Raw genomic sequence first — 22,472 nt, forward strand, 5'->3', positions numbered from 1 at the left:
GAGATGATGTCCTCTTGGGAGCTAATGCCTCAATAGGAAAAAATGTATTTGCGATGAATATTTTGTTCCGAAACACCCTCTGCTCAATGGGATGCTCCAGGCTGGGCTGAGTTCAGCTGGGGCTGCAGGGGATCTGCTGCGAGGGGTGAGATACACCAATAACGCTGTCATTCCTCTCCTCCCCCAGGCCCTTCCCGTCGGAGGAGACCACGGAAAACGATGACGACGTGTATCGGAGCTTGGAGGAGCTGGCGGAGTAAGTGGCCTCGCCTTCTCATGGGGAAGGGACACGAAAGGGGAAAAGTTGCAATGTAGTTCCAGCAAAGTTGGATAAAATTTGACAGCGGGGCTCCGAGAGTCGGGCTGGCTGCTTCGATTGTCTTGCTGGAGATTTTTGTGCTCTGACAATAGTCCGTCTTTCCCCATGCGTCCAGCATTGGAACAGGCTGCCCAGGGCAGTGGTTGCGTCCCCATCCCTGGAGGTATTTAGAAGCCATTTGGCTGAGGTGCTTAGGGACATGGTATAGTTGTGGACTTGGCAGTGCTGGGTTAACGGTTGGACTCGATGATCTTAAAGGTCTTTTCCAACCTAAATGATTCCATGATTCTATGTAGAGCCCTGGGAGACATCACTTTTAATTGGGTTGAGTTTACCAGTGGCTCGGTGGGGAGCGAGGGGGGCCAGGTCCATGGGGAGCCCCTCCACCCCCTAAATCCCATCGTTAGCTGCAAAACTCCAGGACGTAATTCGTCCTCCGAGCCAACCGAAGCTGAGCCGCTCGCTGGGACTGGGGTCCCCATTGCTAACTCAGCACTGGACCCCCCCCCAAGGCGTTTGTGGGGCTGCGTGGGTGCTGGCACGCGGGTCTGCATCCCCCGTGAGTGATTTTTGGGCCACGCTAGCTGGCCCCAGGGCAGTCCCTCGCAGGGGACCCGTCCTGCCCGTCGCTGGCGGTGCAGTGGGATGCGAGGTGATGCTGCTGGGGTTTCTCTGTCTATATTTATCTGGGTCTCTGGTGTCTGTGTTTTGTTGCCCGTGGTGATGATATAACATCGGTGATGATATAACCCGATATATACCCCGATATAACCCCATATAGCCCGTGGTGATGATATAACATGATATAACATTTTAAGCAACCTTGAACTACAATGTATATGGTGAAACACGGGCTCTATCGGAATTTGATGGCAGCGTTCCCGTCCGCTTCAGCAGGGCCAGGGTTTTACTTATGAAGTGCAGTCTGTTTCATATGGAGGGAAAGTCTGTATGGGTGGATATGTGGCTTTATACAGTTAAATATTATTGTTCCACAACATAAATAATAAGACTCCTTAATCCAATGAGTTCCTTATGGCTTCAGTTATTACAAAAGTAAATCATAAATTACTAGTCGAGGGAACGGAGTACCCTGGAATCCCCGGCTCGCGGTTTGCTCCCAGCAGCTACAGTTTAATAAAATTTTAACTTATAAAGGGATCCTTTCAAGAATAACGTTTTTCCTCCCCCTCTCCTAAAGTTCTCAAAATCCCTTTAATACCGGGTTTTAAAATTCCTGATTCTCACACATGGGCGTGCTTTTAATTGGAGAAAGGTTTGTGTGTGAACCCGCAGACAAGCACTGGTGGGGATGGCAGCGCTCTCCTAGAAATCGGGGTTTCGGCACGGTGCGCTTGTAGCAGGTTATTCGGCGTTGAAGACGGTTCCCAGCTTTAATTGCTCTGCTGCCGGCGGTGCAGCTCCCGCAGGGTGTCCGGGTGGAAGCTTCCCAAACTGTTCTTCGGACCTTTGCTCGTGCCTGCGAGTTGGTCCCTCTATGCGAGGGGCTTAGATGCCCTGTGCTCAGATGACTTAGAGTTTTATTTCTTATTGATCACCCTGTTCTGTCCCAGATTGTCTCCAACTTCTAACTTTCCCTTTTTTCCCCGTCCTTTGCAAAATTCTTTTTTACATCTTTAGTTGGGACTACTGGGGAAAGGCATGTGTAAGTCAGCATGGGGATATTGCACAAATGCCTTCATCCAGAGCTGCGCTCCCAGCGCAGCCGGGTTGTGCACGGAAACACAACCTACGAAACGGAGACGTTAATTCACCCGTAACTGTAAAAACACCAGAAATGCCCCGGAGAGCCCCTTAGCACGAGCGTTGCCGCTCCCGCTGCCTGGAGACACATCAGCAATAGTCCCCCTTTCTCCCTTTGACAAGGAGCGTCTCTCCGTGCTTGACAAGGAAACTTTCATTGGAAATTTGCCGGTCACAATGGTGCATACTGGGCACCGATGCTGGGCGCTGGCGAACCGCAGGGCCGCATGAGAAAGCTCTTTCTTAGCTGCTGCCGATCTCCAAACAGCTGAACAAGGGCATCATTCATGAGCTGGGAATGATTCACTCCATCCAGCATCTTTGCATTTAATATTGCTGATGATCCAGCAGCCTTGGGAAGATCCGAGTGCATCCGAAATGCTTTATTGGAGGCGAGGAAATGATTTTCACAGCAAGCAGTGAAGTGACCCAAGGCGTGGAAGAAACCGCTACCGAACGGCACAACCAGGCACAGCAATCCTCCCTGTTGCAAGAGAGACCTCTCCATCTCGCGGTGGTTTTTTTCCACATTACCTTGCTACATCTGTGCAGCTGAGTGATTATTTTTGCCCGTTGGATCATTTTGGAGGGATGCACAGTCCTGTCTGTAAAACCACTATGAAACGTGCCACTGCACGGGCCCAGCCTGCCGTCCCCGCTGGCCTCGAAGGGCCAGGGTGTGGGTGAGGAGGGACAACCCCGGTGGGCTTGGCACCGCCAAGTCACCCCCCGGGAGAGAGGAGTCTCCCAAAGGAAGCTCTCTTTGGTCGTTGTACTGCTGGGATAAAAAGCTCAGGATAAATATTGAGCTGGTTCTAACAAGACATTTTGGGGGCTGGTAAAAGTGGGGTTTTTTTTGGAAAATGTCAAAATGCTTCATTTCAACCTGTCGTGGTTTAGCCCCAGACGGCGACTCAGCACCACGCAGCCGCTCGCTCACTTCCCGCCCCCCCCCCGGTGGGATGGGGAAGAAAATCGGAAGAGTAAAAGGGAGAACACTCGTGGGTTGAGATAAAGACAGTTTAATAGGGAAAGCAAAAGCCGCGCGCGCGAGTAAAGTGAAGCAAGGAATTCCTTCACTCCTTCCCATGGCAGGCAGGGGTTCAGCCATCTCCAGGACAGCAGGGCTCCATCACACCCAACGGTGACTTGGGAAGACAAACGCCATCGCTCCAAACATCCCCCCCTTCCCTCTTCTTCCCCAGCTTTATATACTGAGCATGACACTGTATGGTGTGGAATAGCCCTTGGGTCAGTTGGGATCAACTGTCCTGGCTGTGCCCCCTCCCAGCTTCTTCTGCACCTGGCAGAGCACGGGGAGCTGAAAAGTCCTTGACCAGTGTAAACACCGCTTAGCAACAGCCAAAACATCAGCGTGTTATCAATATTATTCTCATACTAAAATCCAAAACACAGCACTACACCAGCCACTAGGGAGGAAATCAACTCTATCCCAGCCGAAACCAGGACACAACCTTAAGTACTTAAAGGGAGCGGTTCGGTGTCCCCTATTTGAGATTTTGGGTGAACTCCTGTTCTGCAAAGCATTCCCAATATAAACATATTTGTGACGGAGGTGCAGATTTGGGAAGCAGAAGGAACCAGGCTTTGTCCCTGTTGTCCCCACGACGCTCTAAAGAGCGAGGACCTTCATCCCGGCGGGCAGCGAGGTCCCTCCCGGTGCGGAGGGGCCGCGGCAGCCGGGGACAAAAGCCAGTGCCGGGGCTGGGAGCGGATCAATAGCAGTGCCACGAGGGCCCTTTACGTGGGCTGCAGAAACAAACTGTCTGCGTGCAAGCGCGGGGTGGCTGCAGGGTGTATAAAGGATGTTCATGCCTTGATGAACCCATTGTGCTTTCAGCTTTGGGGTATCGCAGAGATTATGCTGGGCTGCATGCAGCTCCCCGGCGCTGGGTCAGCCATCCAGCAGGTCAAGGCAGATAATTGCCTGGAAACAGCTATTTATTTAAAAAAAAAAAAAAAAAAAAGGGCAAAACCCCCCAAAACCCCAAAAGAACAATTGGTGATGGAAAGGGGAGGGGAAGCTAAAAGGGTATCAGGGGAGCTAGAAAGTTCTCAAATTCCCCGTCTTCAGCCCACCGGCCCCTCGGTTTGCTTTGCTGTCGGCCAGATGGCAGCCTGCAGAGAGCCTGGGCAGATGGCGAGGGCTGGCCCGTTTGCAAGTGGTGCCTGATCGATACCGGGAGGAGCAGTAAAGGGACATTTGTCCTCTGCTGCCTGATTTATTTCTGCGTGCCCTAATGCCAGACCCTCAAGCAGCAGACGGTTTGGGGGGAGTTTGCCCAGGAAATGATCGGGGCTTTGTAATGGCAACACACGGGCGCGTTCGCTGGAGCCTGCCCCCAAAAATCAAAGTGACCCTTGTCCTGTTCCAGCTCCTGCGGGTCTGCAGGGATGTGAGCTGCCGCCTCCTGCGTGGCTACGGCTGCTGGGCACTGATGGAGTAGGCAGTGATCCACCTTACTGCTGAGCATCTTCCCCGCCGACCGCTTTGCCATCTTTCCTGATGGCTGTTTCAGCTGCCCCAAACCGTTCTGGTACTTTTGAAGTTATACTTAACATTTAACCTAAAGTTTCTCTGCTGCCAGTTAAGCTCTCTCCAGTTATTTTGCCTCATTAAATTTATGAGAGCAATTAATCCTCGTCCTCTTTACAGCACCAGAACCTTCTTTATCATGAACCTTCTCCACTTCATAGCGCTGTCCCTCTGCGCTGGCACGAAGCCCGGCAGGCTCGGGTGGATTACACGTAGGGTGGGTTTTGGGTTGTTTGGTAGCTATTTGAAGAATTCGGAGTCGGGCGGAAGCGCTGTGAATGATTTGACATGAAGCATTTAATTTGCATAACTTTTACCTCCTTTTTTCCTTTAAAAGTGAATTGCTTTGAGGGGAGAAGTTGTAGTGTTGCAAAAAGGACAAAGAAAGTGTTTTAAGCAAAGCGGGTCCCCACCAAACCCTGCGCTGGAGCCGGTGTGTGTCCCCGGGGGGGCTTCATCCCGCAGGTCGGTGTCCCCCGCTCTTATTTCGAGCCGCAGCTCACTGGGGATTTATCCCTAACAAAAGTATTGGGGATAGTGGTGTATTTCCAAACCTTTCATCGTAGAAAAGGGGAGTTGCAGAACATCTCCTGCCTGGCCTCAGTTTCTCAAGCGATGCAACTCGTTTGGGCACAGGCTCTGCCAACAGCCTGTCTCCAGCCAAGAGCTTCTTGCTGAAGTTTCTCCTACTTCTTTCACTGCTCTCGCCAGCGTTGCCTCCTTGTATCTTCCAAAATAGTGATGTGATCAGCAGAATTTCTCAAGTGCATTTAAAAAAGTAATGAACAGAGGAGCCAAGGTGAGATGATAAGTTAGCTGCCACTTTTCTCATTATTTTTGCTGTGTTGGAAAAACCACACATGCCAGCCAGTTAAATAAATGGCTCCGTGGTACAAGGCACTCGAGCCATAGCACTTGTAAACGTGTCTTTTCTTCTTTGTCACCAGTAAAGATTTTTATATGTCCTGCTTGTGCCATTTCTAGGATCATGTTTGTTGCTATAACTGTGTGAGGCTCATTCTTGGGATTATAATGTTCCACTTTGAATGGGGAACGTAAGACCTGAGCAGAATAGATGGCAAAAGGCTTCTCTTGCTATTTCCAGACGCGTGTCTCCATCCAAGTACAATCTGGGTAATTAAAACCCTGCAAGATCTCGAGTCCGACGACTGCACATCTTGCACTCCTTCACCCTGAAACCTAAGCTTGCCAGATGTGCTGCAAATATAGGACTCTGCTTGTCCTCGTCTGACGGAGACCGTGAATGAGGGGGTTGGTCGGATGAACTGTCTATTTATAGCTGTAAGTGCAGAGTAAGAATGAGAAAGTGGAGGATTACTGGGGCGAACTGGAGCCTCGCAGCTGCTGGGCAGCTGTCTCAGGGACCCTGCAAATGCACTTCCAGCCTGGACCCGGCGGTGGCTCTGAGGTCTTCTGGCTCTTAACCTCAGCCACAGGGCTGGAAATTTGGGGTTGTCTTTTGGTTGTCTTATTTTAGCTCCTTCTCTCTCCTCCTCCTCTTTCTTTTGCTCTTCCTGGTGGTTCTGGCTCTTTCATCAGCGGAGCGAAAGCAGCACTGTGGTTTGGAGAGGGTTTTGGTGTGGTGGGTTTGCCCCGAGAGCCTCGCTTGGGCTCGTACTTGAATTCTTGAGGTTTGTACAAACTCATCAACTTCCTGGAGCAGCTTTTATGGATGAAGAGGTGCTTCGGTGGCCCTCGAGACCCTCGGAGCTTCCCCGCTTTACCCTCCTCATCCACGGTGTCATTGCAAACGTGATGTGCAGCATTCCTTTAGCATAGTGGACCTGCTGCAGATTATGTATTGGGCATCATGGGCCATCTGCGCCCATCCCCTGGTGTGGCCAGCCCAGTCCGGAGCTCATCTTCTCCCAGAGTCCAAATGCAGACTGTGCCCTCTGTTTTGGCCCAGTGCTGAGCTCTGGAGGGCTGGTTCCCAGTGATGGGAACAGTGGGACCAGTGCCTTCACCCAGGGCAGTGAGGTTCTTCCTCAAACTAACTCGACTTTGGCATCCTATCTGGGGGGATGGCACCTGGAGGTGCCAGGGGTCACGCAGGGACCCTGCCCTTCCCCGGCTCGCTCCTTCCATGTCCCTGTGTGTCCTTTACTCCAAGGCATGGACTAAAGCCTGGCCTTGGTCCCTCTGTTAAGGGAGCTGCTCCTTGGCATGGCTGCTGCCTGCTTGGGAGGGCATTTGTACAGAGCGGGCATTGCCAGGGAGGGAGAGCTCAGGCAAAAGCATTGGTTTTGCCTGAAATTGCCTTAGATATCAAAAGCTTTATTCTTTTTGCTTTGAATAAGCTTTCCTGGCCAGGCAAGATGCTGCCAGCCCAAAGCTGGTTACATCCATCCTAATAACAGTAATTTCAAATGCTGGCGTTAACTCTGAAGGGCAGATAAAATCCTTTTCCTAAACCCAGAGCATGTCAATGAATCTCCTAATCCAGGCAGTAGATCGTAGGCTCTGATACCCACAGGTAACTTGCAGACTCTGCTGCTTTTATTGAAGGAGTAAATTGCTTTTCTTTGTGAAGAACAAGGTGAGGATCTGGCCTTTCTTGCTCAAGTTGTTCAGTCTACGCGTGGCATGCTTGGGATGCTGAATTTATTGCCTCCCACAGCAGGGGACTGTGCTAAACACGGAAAATACCTGCCCCGCTTTCCCTCCCCTTATGGCATTTAAAATTTAGTGTATTCTTAGCTTGCCACTGGCTAAAATCATCCTGATACCTGTTCTCTTTTTTTAATGATGGGAGGGTGCATATTTTCAACTCTGACAGACAAAATACGGAGAGCAATGAAAATCAATATGTGCAAAGCAGCGGCATCAACAGCCGTGCGTGCACCGGCAAAGCTCGGCTGCTCGTGGGCTTCTCCGGGGGAGGCTAATCTGCACGTTTTACTGCTCTCCATAAAACTGGCAGCCTCTGGTGTTTCTCAGAGATGTACTAGGAATGGGCTTTAATAAATAAGGGTCCATTGGACAAAGCTATGGTTGTTTTAATACCACCATGGCTGTTGGGTTTGAGCATCTCTAGTGCCTCTCCCCTGAGCTCTGAAATGGAGATGTCTTTCCAGATGGCCCCAGGACAAGGGAGTTGTCCCTTTTTTTTTGCCTCAGGCCAGAAAATGGAGATGGGAAGGGCTTGTACTAGTGTCAATGAGCAGGATCAAGCGGAGCAGCAGGGGCTCGGCCCCTTGGTTAGAGCAATGAGAGCGGCAAGGAGCTGTCAGGATGTGGCCCCCCGTGATGGGTGCAGTGTTCGTGTCAGATGGTCTTTGTAGTTCTGTGGGCAAATATGCTGTGTTTGCCCTCCGCAGGTGTTTCTGCCCCTTTCCTGGTGGCCCAGAGGAGCTCTGAGTAGGGCCAGGCTGGGCCAGGTCCATGGAGCACCCATCCTTCTCCAGGCTCGGTCCAGGCAGCCCGTGATTTAGCAAAACCCCTTCAGCATCCTGTGCTGCCGCCCGGGTTTCTCACGGTGACGTCCTGGGGCGTGCCAGGCTGCGGTCCAGAGCTCGTGGCTCCTCGGTGGGGAAGAAAAGGAGGGCTTGTCCAGGCTGGGGGTGGGCAATGCTGGGGTCTGAGGCTTGGACGTGTGGCACCTGGTTGTGCTTGTGAGCCGGAGAGCAGATCCAGATGATGCTCAGGACGCAGGGCTTCCCGGGGACACCTCAAGATGCTGTCTTCTCCTTCTGCACGTAGCCCGAAGCAGTTGCTGAGCGCTCTCGCAGCTGGCGATGAGCAGCCATCACGCAAAGCGGGCTCTGCTCCGGCAGCAGCATCGCCGCAGCACTTGCCGTGGTCGCGTCACACCCAGCCGGGCTCACGCTCGCGACGTTAACCCAACCATACGTTTCCTAACGACCCTCGAGCCAGGGAAATGATGTATGGAGAGACAGGCAGCAATCCGAGAGGTGCGGGCGGGAAGGGAAGATTAATCAGGAACCGGGAGTTACTTGCCTGGATAAGGAGCGGAGCTGAGAATATAAATATTGGTACAGATAATAACGGTGACGGCGACGCTTGGGAAGGGGAAGATGGATCACCAGCTATTAGTGGGCATTATTACAGCAGCTGCAATGCATCACTCTGGAAGAATGGGATGGATACATCATGCCAGTGTATTTATTTAAAATTCCCAAACTTTTATAAAATAAATCTGTTTTTAAAAATAGAAAGAACTGCATTTAGAAAAGAATTAAAGCCCAGTTTTGCAAACAGATGTGCTCTGCTGCTCCATGCTGTATAATATAGAGATGTCAAGCGATACAGTTTGAGCACAGTTTTACACCTAAATATATTTGTATGTAATTAATACCCATGTTGAAAGAGACAGCTCGTAAAATATGCAAACGCTGTTTGATATTCCAGTGTTTCACGCTGTCCTGATCCCATGGGGTTGACTTCAGTGGGAGCCGTTAGCAGTCAGCACCTGTAGATCTAAGTGCTAAAATTATTATTGTTAATTGCTATTTATTATGGGTTGAATTTTCAAAAGTGTTCTAAGACTTAGGAGCCCCTGGGGGAGTTTGTAAAGGCTCAGATGACAATTAAGTACCTAACACCATCACCTTTAAATACAAGTTGGTCATTACATCTTGGTGATGCCTTTAAAGCCTGTGCTTGCAGGGGCATCTCCTAAGTGATGTGGGTAGTTCTGAAAATGTGACTTTTTTGGTGCTTAATTTGTCTCTCATGTAAATATTATTACTGGGCTCTGCTCAGTGCTGGGGCTGAGCATCTGATGAGATTGCCTTATGGTGATCGGAGGGTCTCCCCCTCCTCTGGGAAACGTTGGATTAAAAATCACCCGGTTGCCCAGCGGGGCAGGGATTGTGCTTCGTGGGAGTCGGTGCATCACGTGGTGAGACTGGATCCAGAGCGTTTCAACCTGGACGTGGTGCCCGTGCCGGAGGGTGCACGGGGCCATCGCTGGAGGCGGCTGCCCGGGCTGGGCTCTGCCCGTGGCTGGTCCGGGCGTTACTGCAGGTCCCTGCAGAGCCCAGGGGGTCGGCTCAGCCCCCTCACGCTTCCCCCCTCAGCGAGGCAGGGCTGGGATGCTTCCACCTACTGCATCGGATGATTATTTAATGTCTGCTTACTGCTTTGAACGGACATGGGCTCCTACAGCAGTTTGCAGCCCTAATGGGGGAAAGGGGGATGGTTTCTTTGGCGTGAAAGAAGCCTGTTTGTGAGAATAGTCAAGCAGACCAAGAATGAGTGCGGTGTTTTAAACATACCAAAATCCAACCTGTTCAAATGTATTCTCGAAGCATAATGCAGTAAAGTCACTGACACAAGCGCGGCTCCTTGCGTAAGGAGAGGCAGGGGACGAACAGGAGGCTGCGGGCATCTTCGGAGGAAGGTGGAGCAGGACCCGGTCGCGTGCGGTGGCTCAGATGGTCTCGCTGGGGTGCTTGGCCGGCGAGTCCGTCTCGGCCGGGCCGATTATCGCCCAGCAAAAACTCTGCAGGGGCAGAGCTGGCAGACCGTGGCAGGCTGGGCATCGCAGGCGCGCCTGGCACGGGGCTCGGAGCGGCTTCTTGGCTGTGATCCCCGCTCGTGTCGAGCAGTGTTTCGCCTTTTCCAGCCTCAAGCAAGCGGGAGGATGTGCAGTGGGTACCGACGCGGGAAAAACAGAGATTCCTAATGCAAACGGGGAACGCGGACCGAGGATGTCAATGCTGTGGGCCAAGAGAGCTTTCTTATTGTCGTGATTATCCTTGGTGCGAGCAGTTGTTGGTTTGCCTGATCAAGTGACAGCGAACGTGCCCTCTTTATTATCGCTAAATCGCTCTCCTTCTCGTTCCAGTGAACATGATCTGGGGGAGGATATTTATGACTGCGTCCCCTGTGAAGATGAAGGCGATGATATCTATGAAGATATCATCAGAGTGGAAGTTCAGCAGCCCATGGTAACAATTTATATGCATTTTTAAAGCTACGCCTTGATGGGAGGGGAAGGGAGAGGATTCAATTAAATAAATAAGTATCCGCCAATGACAAGTGATGTTGTGGGGAAGCGAATTGCTTTGCATCGCTCCTCGAAACCGAGCTGCCTCGTGAGAAGTAAAAATAAGGCAAGCTGGGATGGCGCTGGCCCGGAGGGGGTTCTCCGAGGAGTTTCCCAGCCCATCGTGTCATCTGAAGGAGTTTGGGGAGGAGGAAGGGAAAGGGAGAGCTAATAAACCTTAAAAGATAAGCTAAAAATAGCAATTTGCTGCTGAGCCGAGGCAGCGTGTGTCATTTCAGCCCTTTCTGGGGAGAGGGGAGCGCGGCGGCTCTGCCTGCTCCATCAGCCAGATGTGCCTTGTCTGCCAGGGGTATTTTGAGATGGGGCAAGCACTGACAGGTCTGGGTGGGGAGGATCCGGTGCTTGTTTGTGCCTGCTGCTGCTCCTGCCGGGATGTCTCAGAGCAGGCAGACGTTTATAGCAGAGCTTTCTGGGGCAGCGGGGACCCGTGTGGCTTTAGGGACAAGCAGCCAACCCCATTCATCATCTCTATAAGCCTTTCGATGATGGGGAAACGTGGGTGTGCAGCATGCATAGCCTCATGGAGGGACTTGCATTAACTCCAAGGGCTCTGGTGCAGGTAGCATGCTCCATGGATGAGCCAGGAATGTGCTGGTGGCCCTTGCATCTCCCCAGAGATGCTCTCAGATGCCCTCGCTATCTGCGTCCCCAGCGCCGAGGAGTCCGGCTGCCCTGGCTTCTGCTGATGCAGAGCTCAAGGGACCTTTCCACCGGAGTGTGACCTTCCAGATTTTCTCCCACCCTCTGATATCTGCCACCCCCAGGCTTTGTTCAGACTCTAATTACTGTCTCCTAGCTGCAAACAGTACATACCTCCCCGTAACAAAGCAGGATCAATGGACGAGTTCACTGATCAATTAAATCCCCGGAGCGGTGCGTGTGGCTGCGCCAGACGAGGTGCTGGGAGGCTGAGATGCAGGGCTTCACCCCACGGAGCCCGGCAAACGAGCCGAGCTGTGTGGCAGTGGTGCCTGTGCTCTGATTTCTCACCTCTCCTGGGCTTGGCTGCAAGTGCTACGAAGACCGTGACGGTGGTGGTTGAGACATTTCATCCCTTCATGCCTTGTCTGCAGCCTGAGGAGCTCCCAGCGCACCGAAAACCCCTCTGGATCAAGGCGTCAGGCACAAAACAATCCCACTGATCCTGCCAAAGTGCTCGGAGCTGTTTACGGACACCGATAGCAATGCTGAAGGCAGCACAGCTCATTGGCCACCAGTGTTTTTACCGTGTTGCCATCAGTTGCAGAAGCCACTTGGCCCAAGAATTGCCCCTTGGGAAGGTTTTGACAGGAATTTCTTGCATAAAAGGCAAAAATGGGGGAAAGCTCCCACCGTGTGGGTGCCCCGCAGCTGGGTGGTGCAGGATTAGGGTCAGTGGAATTGGCAATTTTCCACTGTCCCCTCCACAGTGTTTTATGTTTTCTTGGATACCGCTGAGCAGTGATGGAGTCGATGGCTCTGACTCCCTTTCCTCCCCTTCCCTGAGCAAAAGAGTCTATTTTTAATATAAGCACCCACGAATCCCTCTAAATATTGGAATTTTTTTTTAAGATTTGTCGCAATAGCAAGTGTGTCATGCTAATTGGTTTCTTGTATTTCTGCATGCTTCAGATTAGATATATGCAGGTAAGACGCATTGATTAAAATATTGGTTTCCATCCAGCTGATAGGGCTGAGCTCTGAGTTAAAGGGGGTGTACAGAGGGTGTCCCTTCCTGTGCATGATCATTAAAACCCCAGCACTGAATCACCTCCCAAGTTCAGAGACTGCACCGACCTGTGCAGCACCTCCCAACACGCGTTTTCGGCTCCGCTTTACAGATGTAAGAGCGAGAGAAGTGACTCCAGGAGTTGGGGCTTTGAGAAAAGCAAGTATGATCAGATTGGACCTAAAATCATGAGAATGGACAACCCTGGCAGGGGATTTGTATTCGTCTAACGTATTATTTATGAACCACTTAGGCTCTGTTGTGAGTTTCATCTTAAGCAAAAAAAAAAAAAAAGAGGGGGGGAGGAAACCAGCATTTATCTCTTATTTATTCTTTAGCTGATGGTCTTTGGTGATGTAGCTATAATAAATGCAAAAAATGTAATGCTTGCCATGTTGAAACATATTGAATAGTACAGCCAGGGTTTCTTCCTATTTTTTTTGGATAAAAATAGTTTCCTTTAACATAAACCAGTAACTACTCTCCTGACTTTCCAAACTTGCACTTGTTCCGAGTTTGCCGTCACTGAAGGCTGAACGGGAGCTCCGCTCTGCATGTGCAGGATGCTGGACCACTTTAGGGGTATCTGACTACGTGTTATTTTTCCTTTCTCTAGAAAATGGGAATGACAGAAGATGACAAAAGAAATTGCTGTTTGCTAGAAATCCAGGAAACTGAGGCCAAATACTACAAAACACTTGAAGATATAGAAAAGGTAAGAACGGAGCCATCTTTTCTATACCGTCGCCTTCCACATCATCACTTGATCTTGCATTAATCTCGCTGTATTAGTTCTTGCGGCGAGAGCTGGCAGATGTGATGAGGCAGGATCGATGCATTCGCATGTAAAATTGGAGAGAAGGCGGATCCAGAAAACCCATACTGACAAGCGCAAATGTGCAGTCTGTAACTGTAGGAGCCAAACAACATATTTTTTTCTGATCGCTGTGTATTGGAAATAGGCTGAAAACCATCCTGCTGTGTCCCCCTACCCTGGGGGTGAGAGGCTCCCGCTTCTCGCTCAGCCAGGCCGGTCTCGCCAATAAGAGCCGTGTTTGCAGATATCTTATCACGTTGATTGCTACGGAATAATTTCTTTATTCTGGGCATTTTTCAGAAGTGCTGAAGCTGTGCTGACTTGTCATTGAAACTAATTGGATTAAAAGTAACATTTTTCTGCTTGAATTCATGGGGTTTAATTGGTTTTGATAAATTATTGTTGTGCCTTTCTTTTAAATAAAAATAAAAATGAACACCTCAGCAAGACAGCAGAGTCATGGATACGGCTGGAGCCTGGGGGTGGTTCCTGCTCCGAGGAAAGCAGCAGGGATGAAGAACAATAGTGAAAATCAAGCTGCCCTTTCTAATCACCCTAACGCTTTTGTTTCCTCCCCTTTTGCAGTTATTTGCCTCTGTCTGCTGAAAGTTCCCGCAAAGAAGCTGTGAGCAAAACCAACGTGGTGGAATAAGATTTCCTATTTTCCATAAAAATGTCCCAGCGTATATGTCATTTATGTTAAATAGCCCTTGCTCCTTGGAAACAGCCACAGCCTTTTTGGTTCAGTCTAAAGGAAGAGTTAAATTATCGCTTTGATATCCATTAAAAAGGCTTGCGAAGGCGTAGTAGGTTCTGATGGCGTGTTATGGGTAGAGGGTCCTGTCTTTGGTGCATTGCATCAGGGGGTTTTTTGTAGTTACAAGTCATGTAGACATTTCTATTAATATGTATTTGTTCAGAAAGGCATTTCCAATGTAATCACATCATCGGCGCTTTTTCAAGGGCAAAATTCTAGTGAGATAATCAAAGAGCTGAAAAGATGCTTCAGAGCTCTTCCCAACTGCAGCGAGGTGAAGAAACTGTGTGCATTTAAATCCCTCTCCCCGGCGAGGGGTCTGCACCCACCCACGGGTGGGGGTCCTGCACCTTCCCACGCCTGGAAGTGCCGCGGGGACCAAGGGGAGCTTGGGAAGATGCACCCACGGGGGTCCCTGGCTCCCACTTGGGTCCCTGGCACAGCCCGGTCTTGAGAATTGTATTGTCATTCGTTTGCCTTTGCAAGTGCTTAAATTCATTAAAACCTGGCTTCTCCTTGCCCAGGTGAAGCAGGGAAAAATACCTCCCTTGGACAAAATAACCTTGCTCACTCCTCTCCGGTATTTCAATCCCTTTTCCATTTATCTCTTGCAGAACTATATGAACCCACTGAGGCTGGTACTAACTCCCCAAGACATGGAAGCTATTTTTATCAATTTAGAGGTAACGGCGTAGACATTGTGGCTTAAATCTTTGTTCTTTTCACGGCAGCTCAGCCACCTTCCCGCTTAAGAGAAGACTCAAGATTTCATGTTAGATTTGTGCATTCACCAGTAGAGGTTCAGTCCTTCATGCGCTGCGGAGCTTGAACGGGTTTAGGAAATATTCTTTAACACTCAGTTTTAGAGTTGGGGATTATATGAACTCTAGGTAAGAAAAGAATTTTATACGGACGATGTTCCAGGGCTGGGGCTGTGTATTTTAGCTGTACTTAGAGATGGTTTGGGCACACTGCGATGAAGGGATTTATTTCTGCGCTGGCTTGCACGGGGTCTGGATCAGAGCCTGCCCATCTCCTCTGCTCCCTCCGGAGCTGCAAAAGGGACTTTAATACACATGGAAATCCTGGTGCATTTACCACCGTATAACCGCCTAACAGAATTACACCCGTGCACTCCTGGCCATTTAGGGCTGCATCTCGCTAGAAGGACTTATTTTAGAAACAGCTAAAAAGAGGAGAAAAAAGAAGAGAAAATGACTGCCTGATTAAGTAGTGAATGTGTTTGCCCACTCGCTTTGGTTGTGTTTAAAGTATTGATTGTTTCTTCGTTTTAGGACCTAATTAAAGTGCACTTCAATTTCCTGAGAGCCATCGACGTCTCTATGATGTCTGGAGGAAGCAGCCTGGCAAAAGTGTTTCTGGAATTCAAAGAGAGGTAAAGGAAACCCAGGTTTTGGCAGCTCCAGTTTGAACAGGTACAGGTTGATATTTGCAGGGCCCGTCTCAGAGCTGGGAACAGAAATGCCTGTTGTAGCAGACCAGTTTTGTATCCTCCGCAGCTAGATGCTTTCAGGCAGCTGAAACATCAGTCGGAGCCGACACTGAAGCAGCCAAATCCAGCCACAGCCGTGCCAGGTTGCCCAGGGGCAGAGGCTCACGCTGGGACATCTCCCCTCTCTGACCGACCTGGCTAAATCGCGGTGGCTCCCATGGATGCTTGTTCTTGCAAGCCCACGGCTGCATCTGAATTTTCCCGGGCTCGCAGCCTCCCACATGGGACCAACTGTTTTGCAGGCTGACCGTACAATGCATTTACAGGGATGTATCAGAGGGGATAAATACGGGAATGCTACAATTATGGCAAGCCAGAATGGAGTAAAACCTCACTCGCCTGCGAGGGTTTCATGTAGTCTTCTCCTGCAAGCAGCAGCGGGGCTCTGAGGGGCTGTGATGTGGTAGGGTGACTTCTTCGCAGGGGAGACTTCGCTCTGGTTGGATCAAAGGGATTGCTCACTCTAAAAAACCGCGTATTTGGCACTGCTGTTGTCCGGCACCTACTGTATGATGAATAACTGTAAAAGTTGCTTTTGCAAACATAATAGATTCTGTGTTTTGGCAGCTGCAAAGCAGGAGTACCCCAGAACGCAAAGATAAGGTTAATAAAAGCCTTTAATATCCTTAATACTAATCAAAGGCCTGATTCATTGTGGAATCGTGCCAGGGCGTTATTTCACTGTGATTAAACCAGTGTCTAGACACAGAAATGCCATTCAGAAGTCAATAACTCCAGAAATACCATCTGCATTAATAATACACCGTAAGGTCAGATATTCCATCATTCACAGCGCCTCTTTTTAGAAAGGGAATGTTTTCTGGATTAAAGAAAAAAAAAGTTTCCAAAGAAGAATGCAAATAATTTAAAAATACTCATAAAACTCACTTAGGTGATTTTGATCTTGTAATTCCGGGCTCGGCTCTGTGCATGCCGGTGCTGTCCCCGGGCAGCGATCCCGAGCTGAGCTGCTGCCCGCTGTGCTGGGGACAGAGCTGCGCTTGCGGGGAGCAGGGAAGGGACACGGGAGGAGTCGTGGAGGTGGCATTGCTCCCCAGGGAGATCTGCACGGCTGTGCAGGAGCACAAGGCTCGTTTTTGGGCCGACAGCCTTTAAATGAATGTTTCCTTCTGTTAATTTGCTGGTGGGAGCTCAACAGAGTGCTTGTAGCTGATGGGTTTCATGCAGGTGGGTGAACGAACCGGCTCAGTTCCTAAGGGAGTTTGCAAGCAACTTTTTAAAGGACCTAAGAGCCTTCCTGAGAGGTGAATGAAGGAGCCAGACCGATGGCTGCGAGGTCGCGGTGGCAGCTCCGAAGCTGCATTCAGCCCATGGGGGTCTCGGGAACCTCAGCATTGTGGGGAACTGCTGCTCGCGGGGATTTTTGGCTTGGAGAAGATCCCAAAACCAGGCTCTCGGGGTTGGAGAGTTTGGAGCAACCTGATCTAAATAGGCAGGGTCCTTTCCTGCATCAGGAAAGACGACAATACCACATTTTACAGCAAGGAAATGGGGGTGTAGGAGGAGAAAGTGAGCTCACCTGGGGAGACAGTGTTGTCCCACCAAGAAGGGAATGTGGACCTCCAGAGTCCTCGCTTGGTCCCTGCATATAAGACCTTCCTCCATCAAATGTATCCGTGACAAATAGCTCTCGCTTCCCTACGCATCCTCAGAGACATCGCGGCAAGATGATGTATTGCTCCTCTGTTTTGCAGGTTGGAGGTTTTTTTTGGGGAAGGAAATAGTTTGTAAATCTTTCTCTGAAAGCTGGAGGTTTGAATTTATGCTCCTGAAGCCTCTTTGAAACTCTCCAAGTGCTGGCAGGGTAGATATTATTGTGCATGTTCAGAAGTTGTCAAGGGGAAAAGGCAGAAGAAAAATCTGTATTGGCTGCTGCTTCGCTGGGGACGGTGGCTCCCATAAATCTCTCTCTTCAATTCCTCACCGGGGTCTGAGAGTCCCACATTTGCGGAGCGACACCGGGTCAGGTGCTCCCCAATCATCTCCATCAAGACATGAGGCCCCGAAATAATGGATGAGTTGCAGCATGTGATGGAATATGGGTCTTATCAGCAGCAATGCAGTTAAGGGCAAGGAAGTGGGGGGGGAAACCCAAACCTGTCGTGGGGGATTAATGAATGAAGTGGAGGAAAAAGGGGGAATCCACAGCAAAACTGCTCTGCTTGTGTCAGGTGTTTAAATTTATTGCCCGCGTTGTCCATACAGAGCCTTCAGGGTGTTTCCAAAGGCTGTGACACCCTCCTTTTCCAAAATTACCCTGTCTCTTGATCTCTAGGTCCCTGTGGCCCATCCTGCAAGGAGCAATGACTTTTCTAAAATGTGTCCTTGGGTTTTAAGGGGATTTGAAGCCTCTCATTCTCAGATGAGGTGCAAATTATCATCACCCACGTCCATTCTGGGCATGTCTCAAGAATCAAGAGTTTCTTGCCTTCTTCCTTACTTGGTAAAATATCCAGAAACCCTCAGAGCGAGGGGCACACATCAGCCACGGTGGTGGCAATTGTTTTTTGGGCTGTGAGCAGCTGTGACTTGGGAAATGAAGGCTTTTTGGGAGATGAGTACATGGCCTTGAGCAAGCTGCATTCGGAAATGCTCTCAGGAAATGGGGTTTTGTTGTTGTTCGGTCTTGAAGCGCATCCCTGCTCTGCCTTCACAAGCCCTGATGCAATATGGCACAGCCGGAAAACCGGCACGTGGCCATCGGGGCGGCACGGCTCCTGTCGAGACATCAAGGGGATGACGGCGACGGTGTACTCGTGAGAAAAAGCCGCCTCGCAGCCGAGGAGCTGCGGTGTTGGATTGCAGGGGTTCAGCGCTCGCCCCCTCCTCGTGTTTTAGTTAATCCGCGGACCCTTGCTGGGGTCGGAGCTGCTCCCTGGGAGAGGCGAGCGCCGGCGGTGACCGGCAGCTTGGGCAGGGATGCGGTCCCAGCTCTTCGCTGTTTCTTTTCATATTTGGGCTGTCGTACCTGGGATGCAGCTAGCTCTTGTAGAGCCACTTTGTAACCTGCTCTAGGAAAGGTCTTTGAGCGTCGAGCTGGGTTTCCCTTTATTATCGTGGTGCTCCGAAAGCACAGCTCTTGGGGAGCGGTGGTTAAATATATCAGACTTGGGAGTGGAGGGATGGATGAGCCATCGTACCTCCAAAAACGGGCTCCTCTGGCCACTTGGCCCCTTCTGCTCGTCGTGAGCTGAATCACCCCCACGGGCTCCAGCTCTGGCAACTTCAAAAGATTTAAATGTTAAAAAGCTGTGCCGTAAAAGAGTGTTAATACTTTACTAAGCAGTTATATGGGGGAATAGCTGTTTGCCTTGTCCTTTCACTGTATATAAGTATATATATCTTTTATAAGAGGTTATAACTGCCAGCAAGTGTTTCCGATTAAATCTGTGATTTTCCCCTCTGCAGGCTGCTGATTTACGGCAAGTACTGCAGCCACATGGAGTACGCCCAGAACACGCTCAACCACCTCCTCGCCAACAGGGAGGACGTCAGGCAGAAGGTGGAGGTGAGCGGGCGAGGGGCATCGGGGCGAGCGCTGCCCACCCCCCTTGTCGCGGGTTTTGGAAAGACTTGCTGGAGCCGAGGGCGTGTTGGGAATGCTTCAGTTAGCAAGAGAGGGGAGGGATGTGGGGGGGAGTCCGTGCTGTCCAGAGAGGGAGCAAAGCTGGGGGTTAGCTTGTCCTGATCCCCTGCTTGCCCCTTCATCTCCCCGCCAGACACGCTCTCTGTCCTTCCTCCCCGAGTTTATCCAAGTTAAAACAAGCTGGGTGACTTTATTTGAGTGCGACTGGCTGTGGACAAATTCCTCTTTGAGTCGTGCAGGGTGACCCAAAGGCACCGAGCATCCTCGAGCCAGGAGCCGAGTGGCTTTCCAAGGTCACACGCAGCATCAGGGACAGTCAGAGGTGAACCCAAGTCCCCAGGCGAACGCCCGGATTATTCCCTTGTCCTCCTTCCCCAGCGTAAAGGCTTAGTGTAAATAGGGGCTGATCCAGATATTAAGTAAATCAAAGGAGCCCCAGAAGGGATGCATTGTTTGAGCTGCTGTTTTACCCAGCTTTAATTCCTGCTTTGGTCTTGATGCTAATCTGAATTTGCTGGGCTGTCTGTACACGTTACCTCGGTTTTTGCAAACGCTCTTTGATTTTACGTGCAAAAGTAGCAACCCAATTCAGGGATCAAACTGCGTTTAATAATTTTTTTAAAACGTGTTCCCTGCATCTTGCATCAAGCCGGTTGCTGTAACGTCCAGCTGCTCCCGTGCTTTTCCTTTCTCTCCCTCCCTCGCGGCAGCTCCGCTCATCTTCCTGGGGGGCACACAGGGGGTCTCAGCCAGCGCAGCGGAGTCACGTATCTAAATGGGTCTGGGCGACGGTAACAGTCGCAAAACTTCCTGCGATCGCATTAGCTCATCTTAATGACTTAATGCTTATCAGCGAAGCCACAGCAGCCGTCGGCGTGCTTGCTTCCAGCCCCTCGCAAATAAAATGCATTAGTTCAAACCATCGAGGAGGTGAGTTAAGCTAATGCGTTTCATTTGACGTTTCCCGAGGTCTGAGAGCATTCATGTGCTCCCCTAATGAGCGGTATCTCATTAAGCTGGAGTAGCTCAGTTACATGAGAATGTCTGTATTTTAGGGTCCAGACCTTGTGTTTTATTCCTCGATAACCTCTGCAGCGGGGGCCCTGGCACTGGCTGGGTGCTTGCAGGGACCACAAGCCGTTTCTCATCTGAACTGAGTTTACAGAAGCAAGACGTAACAGCCGGGGGACATTGGAGGCTTTTTCTGTGGGGGAGTTGTTGTTTTTCCCCAGCTGCTTCACCACTGATGTATTGATTTCTTCAACAGGAATGCACATTAAAGGTTCAGGACGGGAAATTTAAATTGCAAGATCTGCTGGTGGTTCCAATGCAAAGAGTTTTGAAATATCATCTCCTGTTAAAAGTAAGTGTTTCAGCATTGGCACTTCTCTCCAGCTGCCATCCTCGCTGTAGCATCTTTCGACTTTTACAGTGGAGAGTGAATCATTGCCAAATGCAGAGTGAGGGTTTTTTTTTTTCCCCCTTCAAATGAAATAATTACTAGAGCTACTTAACACGACATAATATTTGTGCCGTCTCTTAAAGTACAGTGACCTAGGGTAATTCTGCACTTGTTAGCCACAAGAGGCAGTTAATGAATATAAAATAAGCTTGCATATAATCTGATTATGTGTGAAATTCCTCCCGTCAACTCCGTGTAACAGATCTCTCAAGCACCAGCCGCTTGGTGTGTTCCCTGTCCTACGGCTGCAGCCGCCTGCCCTGGCATCCCTGCCACCGCCCCGGCAGCAGGCAGCGTTGCCCACGGGTCGCAGCCTGCCCAGTGCAGGCAGGGTGTGGGCAGCTTTCCTAGCACACCCAACCGCTTTATTTTTATTTTTTTGTTTCAGGAGCTGCTCAGCCATTCATCAGACCGACCAGAGAAGCAACAGCTGAAGGAGGCTCTGGAGGCGATGCAGGTACGGGAGGGCGAGAGCGGCAGCGGGGCTGCACTGGGCTCGGGGTGCAACAGAGCACGGGAGCCCTCTGCTTCTGTAAAACGAAAACTTAGGTGGAAAAACCATCCAACAGCCCGAGGGAAGGCAGCATCTCCTCCTTTTGGACGTGCATGTGTATATTGATTGCCATTTGATGCGATTGCTTTGCGGCAGATCTGTAGGCATCGCTGTTATCTTCCTCCTTAAGCAGCAGTTATGACTTGCGTGTAAAGAGGCCATGCCAGATTTGTCTCTTGTTTTTGCTCGGAGGGATCTGGAGGAGCTCCAGCCCTATCAGCAAGTCGGGGAGTATTGCAGGAATGGGAGCCTGTGCCCATGTCTGTGCGGAGCGTTGCCTGCACGCTGTTATCCAGGCGCTGGTTGGGAATCCTTTTATCCAAGTGGCTTTTTTTTATTAAGGGGAAAAATTCTCTTTCCACAAATGAAGACTTCTGGTGTCAAAATTTTGCTTTGTTTCAAGTTTTTTTGAGCTTTCAGCTGAAACACCCAAGATCTCCGGAAACCTATCATCAACAAAAAATAAAATCATCCAAATGTTTTCTGACTCAGATACGTGTGTGTGTCCTTCCCCCCCCGCGCACTCACACTGCGGGATCCTTGTCAGCAGAATCTGACTTGAGGATGATCATTAAATCCAGCTTTTCTCTCTGGAGAGCATTGCAGGACTCATCCCTGGCCTTGCTCCTGTGTTCTCAGGTCACTTTGTTTTCTGAGCTGCAGCTTTTGTAACAACACTGCGTTTCCCAGCGCTTACATAAGTTGGGTGACATTTTCAGCCGTTATCCCTGCAAGCCCAGGAATCCAGAGCCCATATGTAGGTCGCTTTAAAGTTAAGGTTGTTTGAAGGACGTTGCATTCGCAGCCCGCCGCTGTACAACACATGGCTGTGGCCTCGAACGGACACTAAACCTGGTGACAGTTGTTAAACCCTGCCTACGGCCTCATAATACGGCACCCACCAATACCATTGCTAATAGATAAATGTATATACGCTCCGGCTACACTGCGGACTCAGCGGTTTTTGCAGGAAGCTGCCCATAGCCATCAGCCAGGTTTCTCTCTTTCATCGCCCCATCGCCAGGAGAGCGCAGGTGCAGTTCAGACCGCGCTGGGCTCGGCAGGCGCACAGGAAGCCGTGCAGTTTGGTTTTAATTGATCTGTAAACCAAGGCTTAACTTACCAGTAGTGTTTTTCATCGCGGATCCAGCCTTTCTGTCTGCCGTGCTGGTGGGTGGCGGACGTTGCTGCCGCCTGGGGCGAGAGCCGTGCAGGGGGGTGAATATCTACAGCTAGAGCTACATTTCCCAAAGGGATTCACCTTCCTTTTATTTTGCATAGGTAGCTGTTTGCACAAAGCAGGGGCAGGATTTGCACTAAAAAATTGCACATGGAGCTATTTGGTGCAGGTACCGACCCT

General features: G+C 50.3%; 1 protein-coding gene across 3 annotated transcripts in view; it reads left to right on the forward strand.

Annotated features, from left to right (window-relative positions):
• The window catches only part of VAV2 (vav guanine nucleotide exchange factor 2), a 154,504-nt gene that overhangs the window by 115,727 nt on the left and 16,305 nt on the right, over nt 1–22,472 (forward strand). For all 3 annotated transcript variants that reach the window (XM_072882764.1, XM_072882763.1, XM_072882762.1), the window contains 8 exons: nt 188–256; nt 10,474–10,576; nt 13,020–13,118; nt 14,592–14,660; nt 15,273–15,373; nt 18,920–19,019; nt 20,365–20,460; nt 20,948–21,016. In XM_072882764.1, the coding sequence (XP_072738865.1) occupies nt 188–256; nt 10,474–10,576; nt 13,020–13,118; nt 14,592–14,660; nt 15,273–15,373; nt 18,920–19,019; nt 20,365–20,460; nt 20,948–21,016 (706 nt within the window). The remainder of the gene's footprint in view (nt 1–187; nt 257–10,473; nt 10,577–13,019; nt 13,119–14,591; nt 14,661–15,272; nt 15,374–18,919; nt 19,020–20,364; nt 20,461–20,947; nt 21,017–22,472) is intronic.

Source organism: Ciconia boyciana, chromosome 18 (genome assembly GCF_034638445.1).
Source record: "Ciconia boyciana chromosome 18, ASM3463844v1, whole genome shotgun sequence".
NCBI lineage: Eukaryota > Metazoa > Chordata > Aves > Ciconiiformes > Ciconiidae > Ciconia > Ciconia boyciana.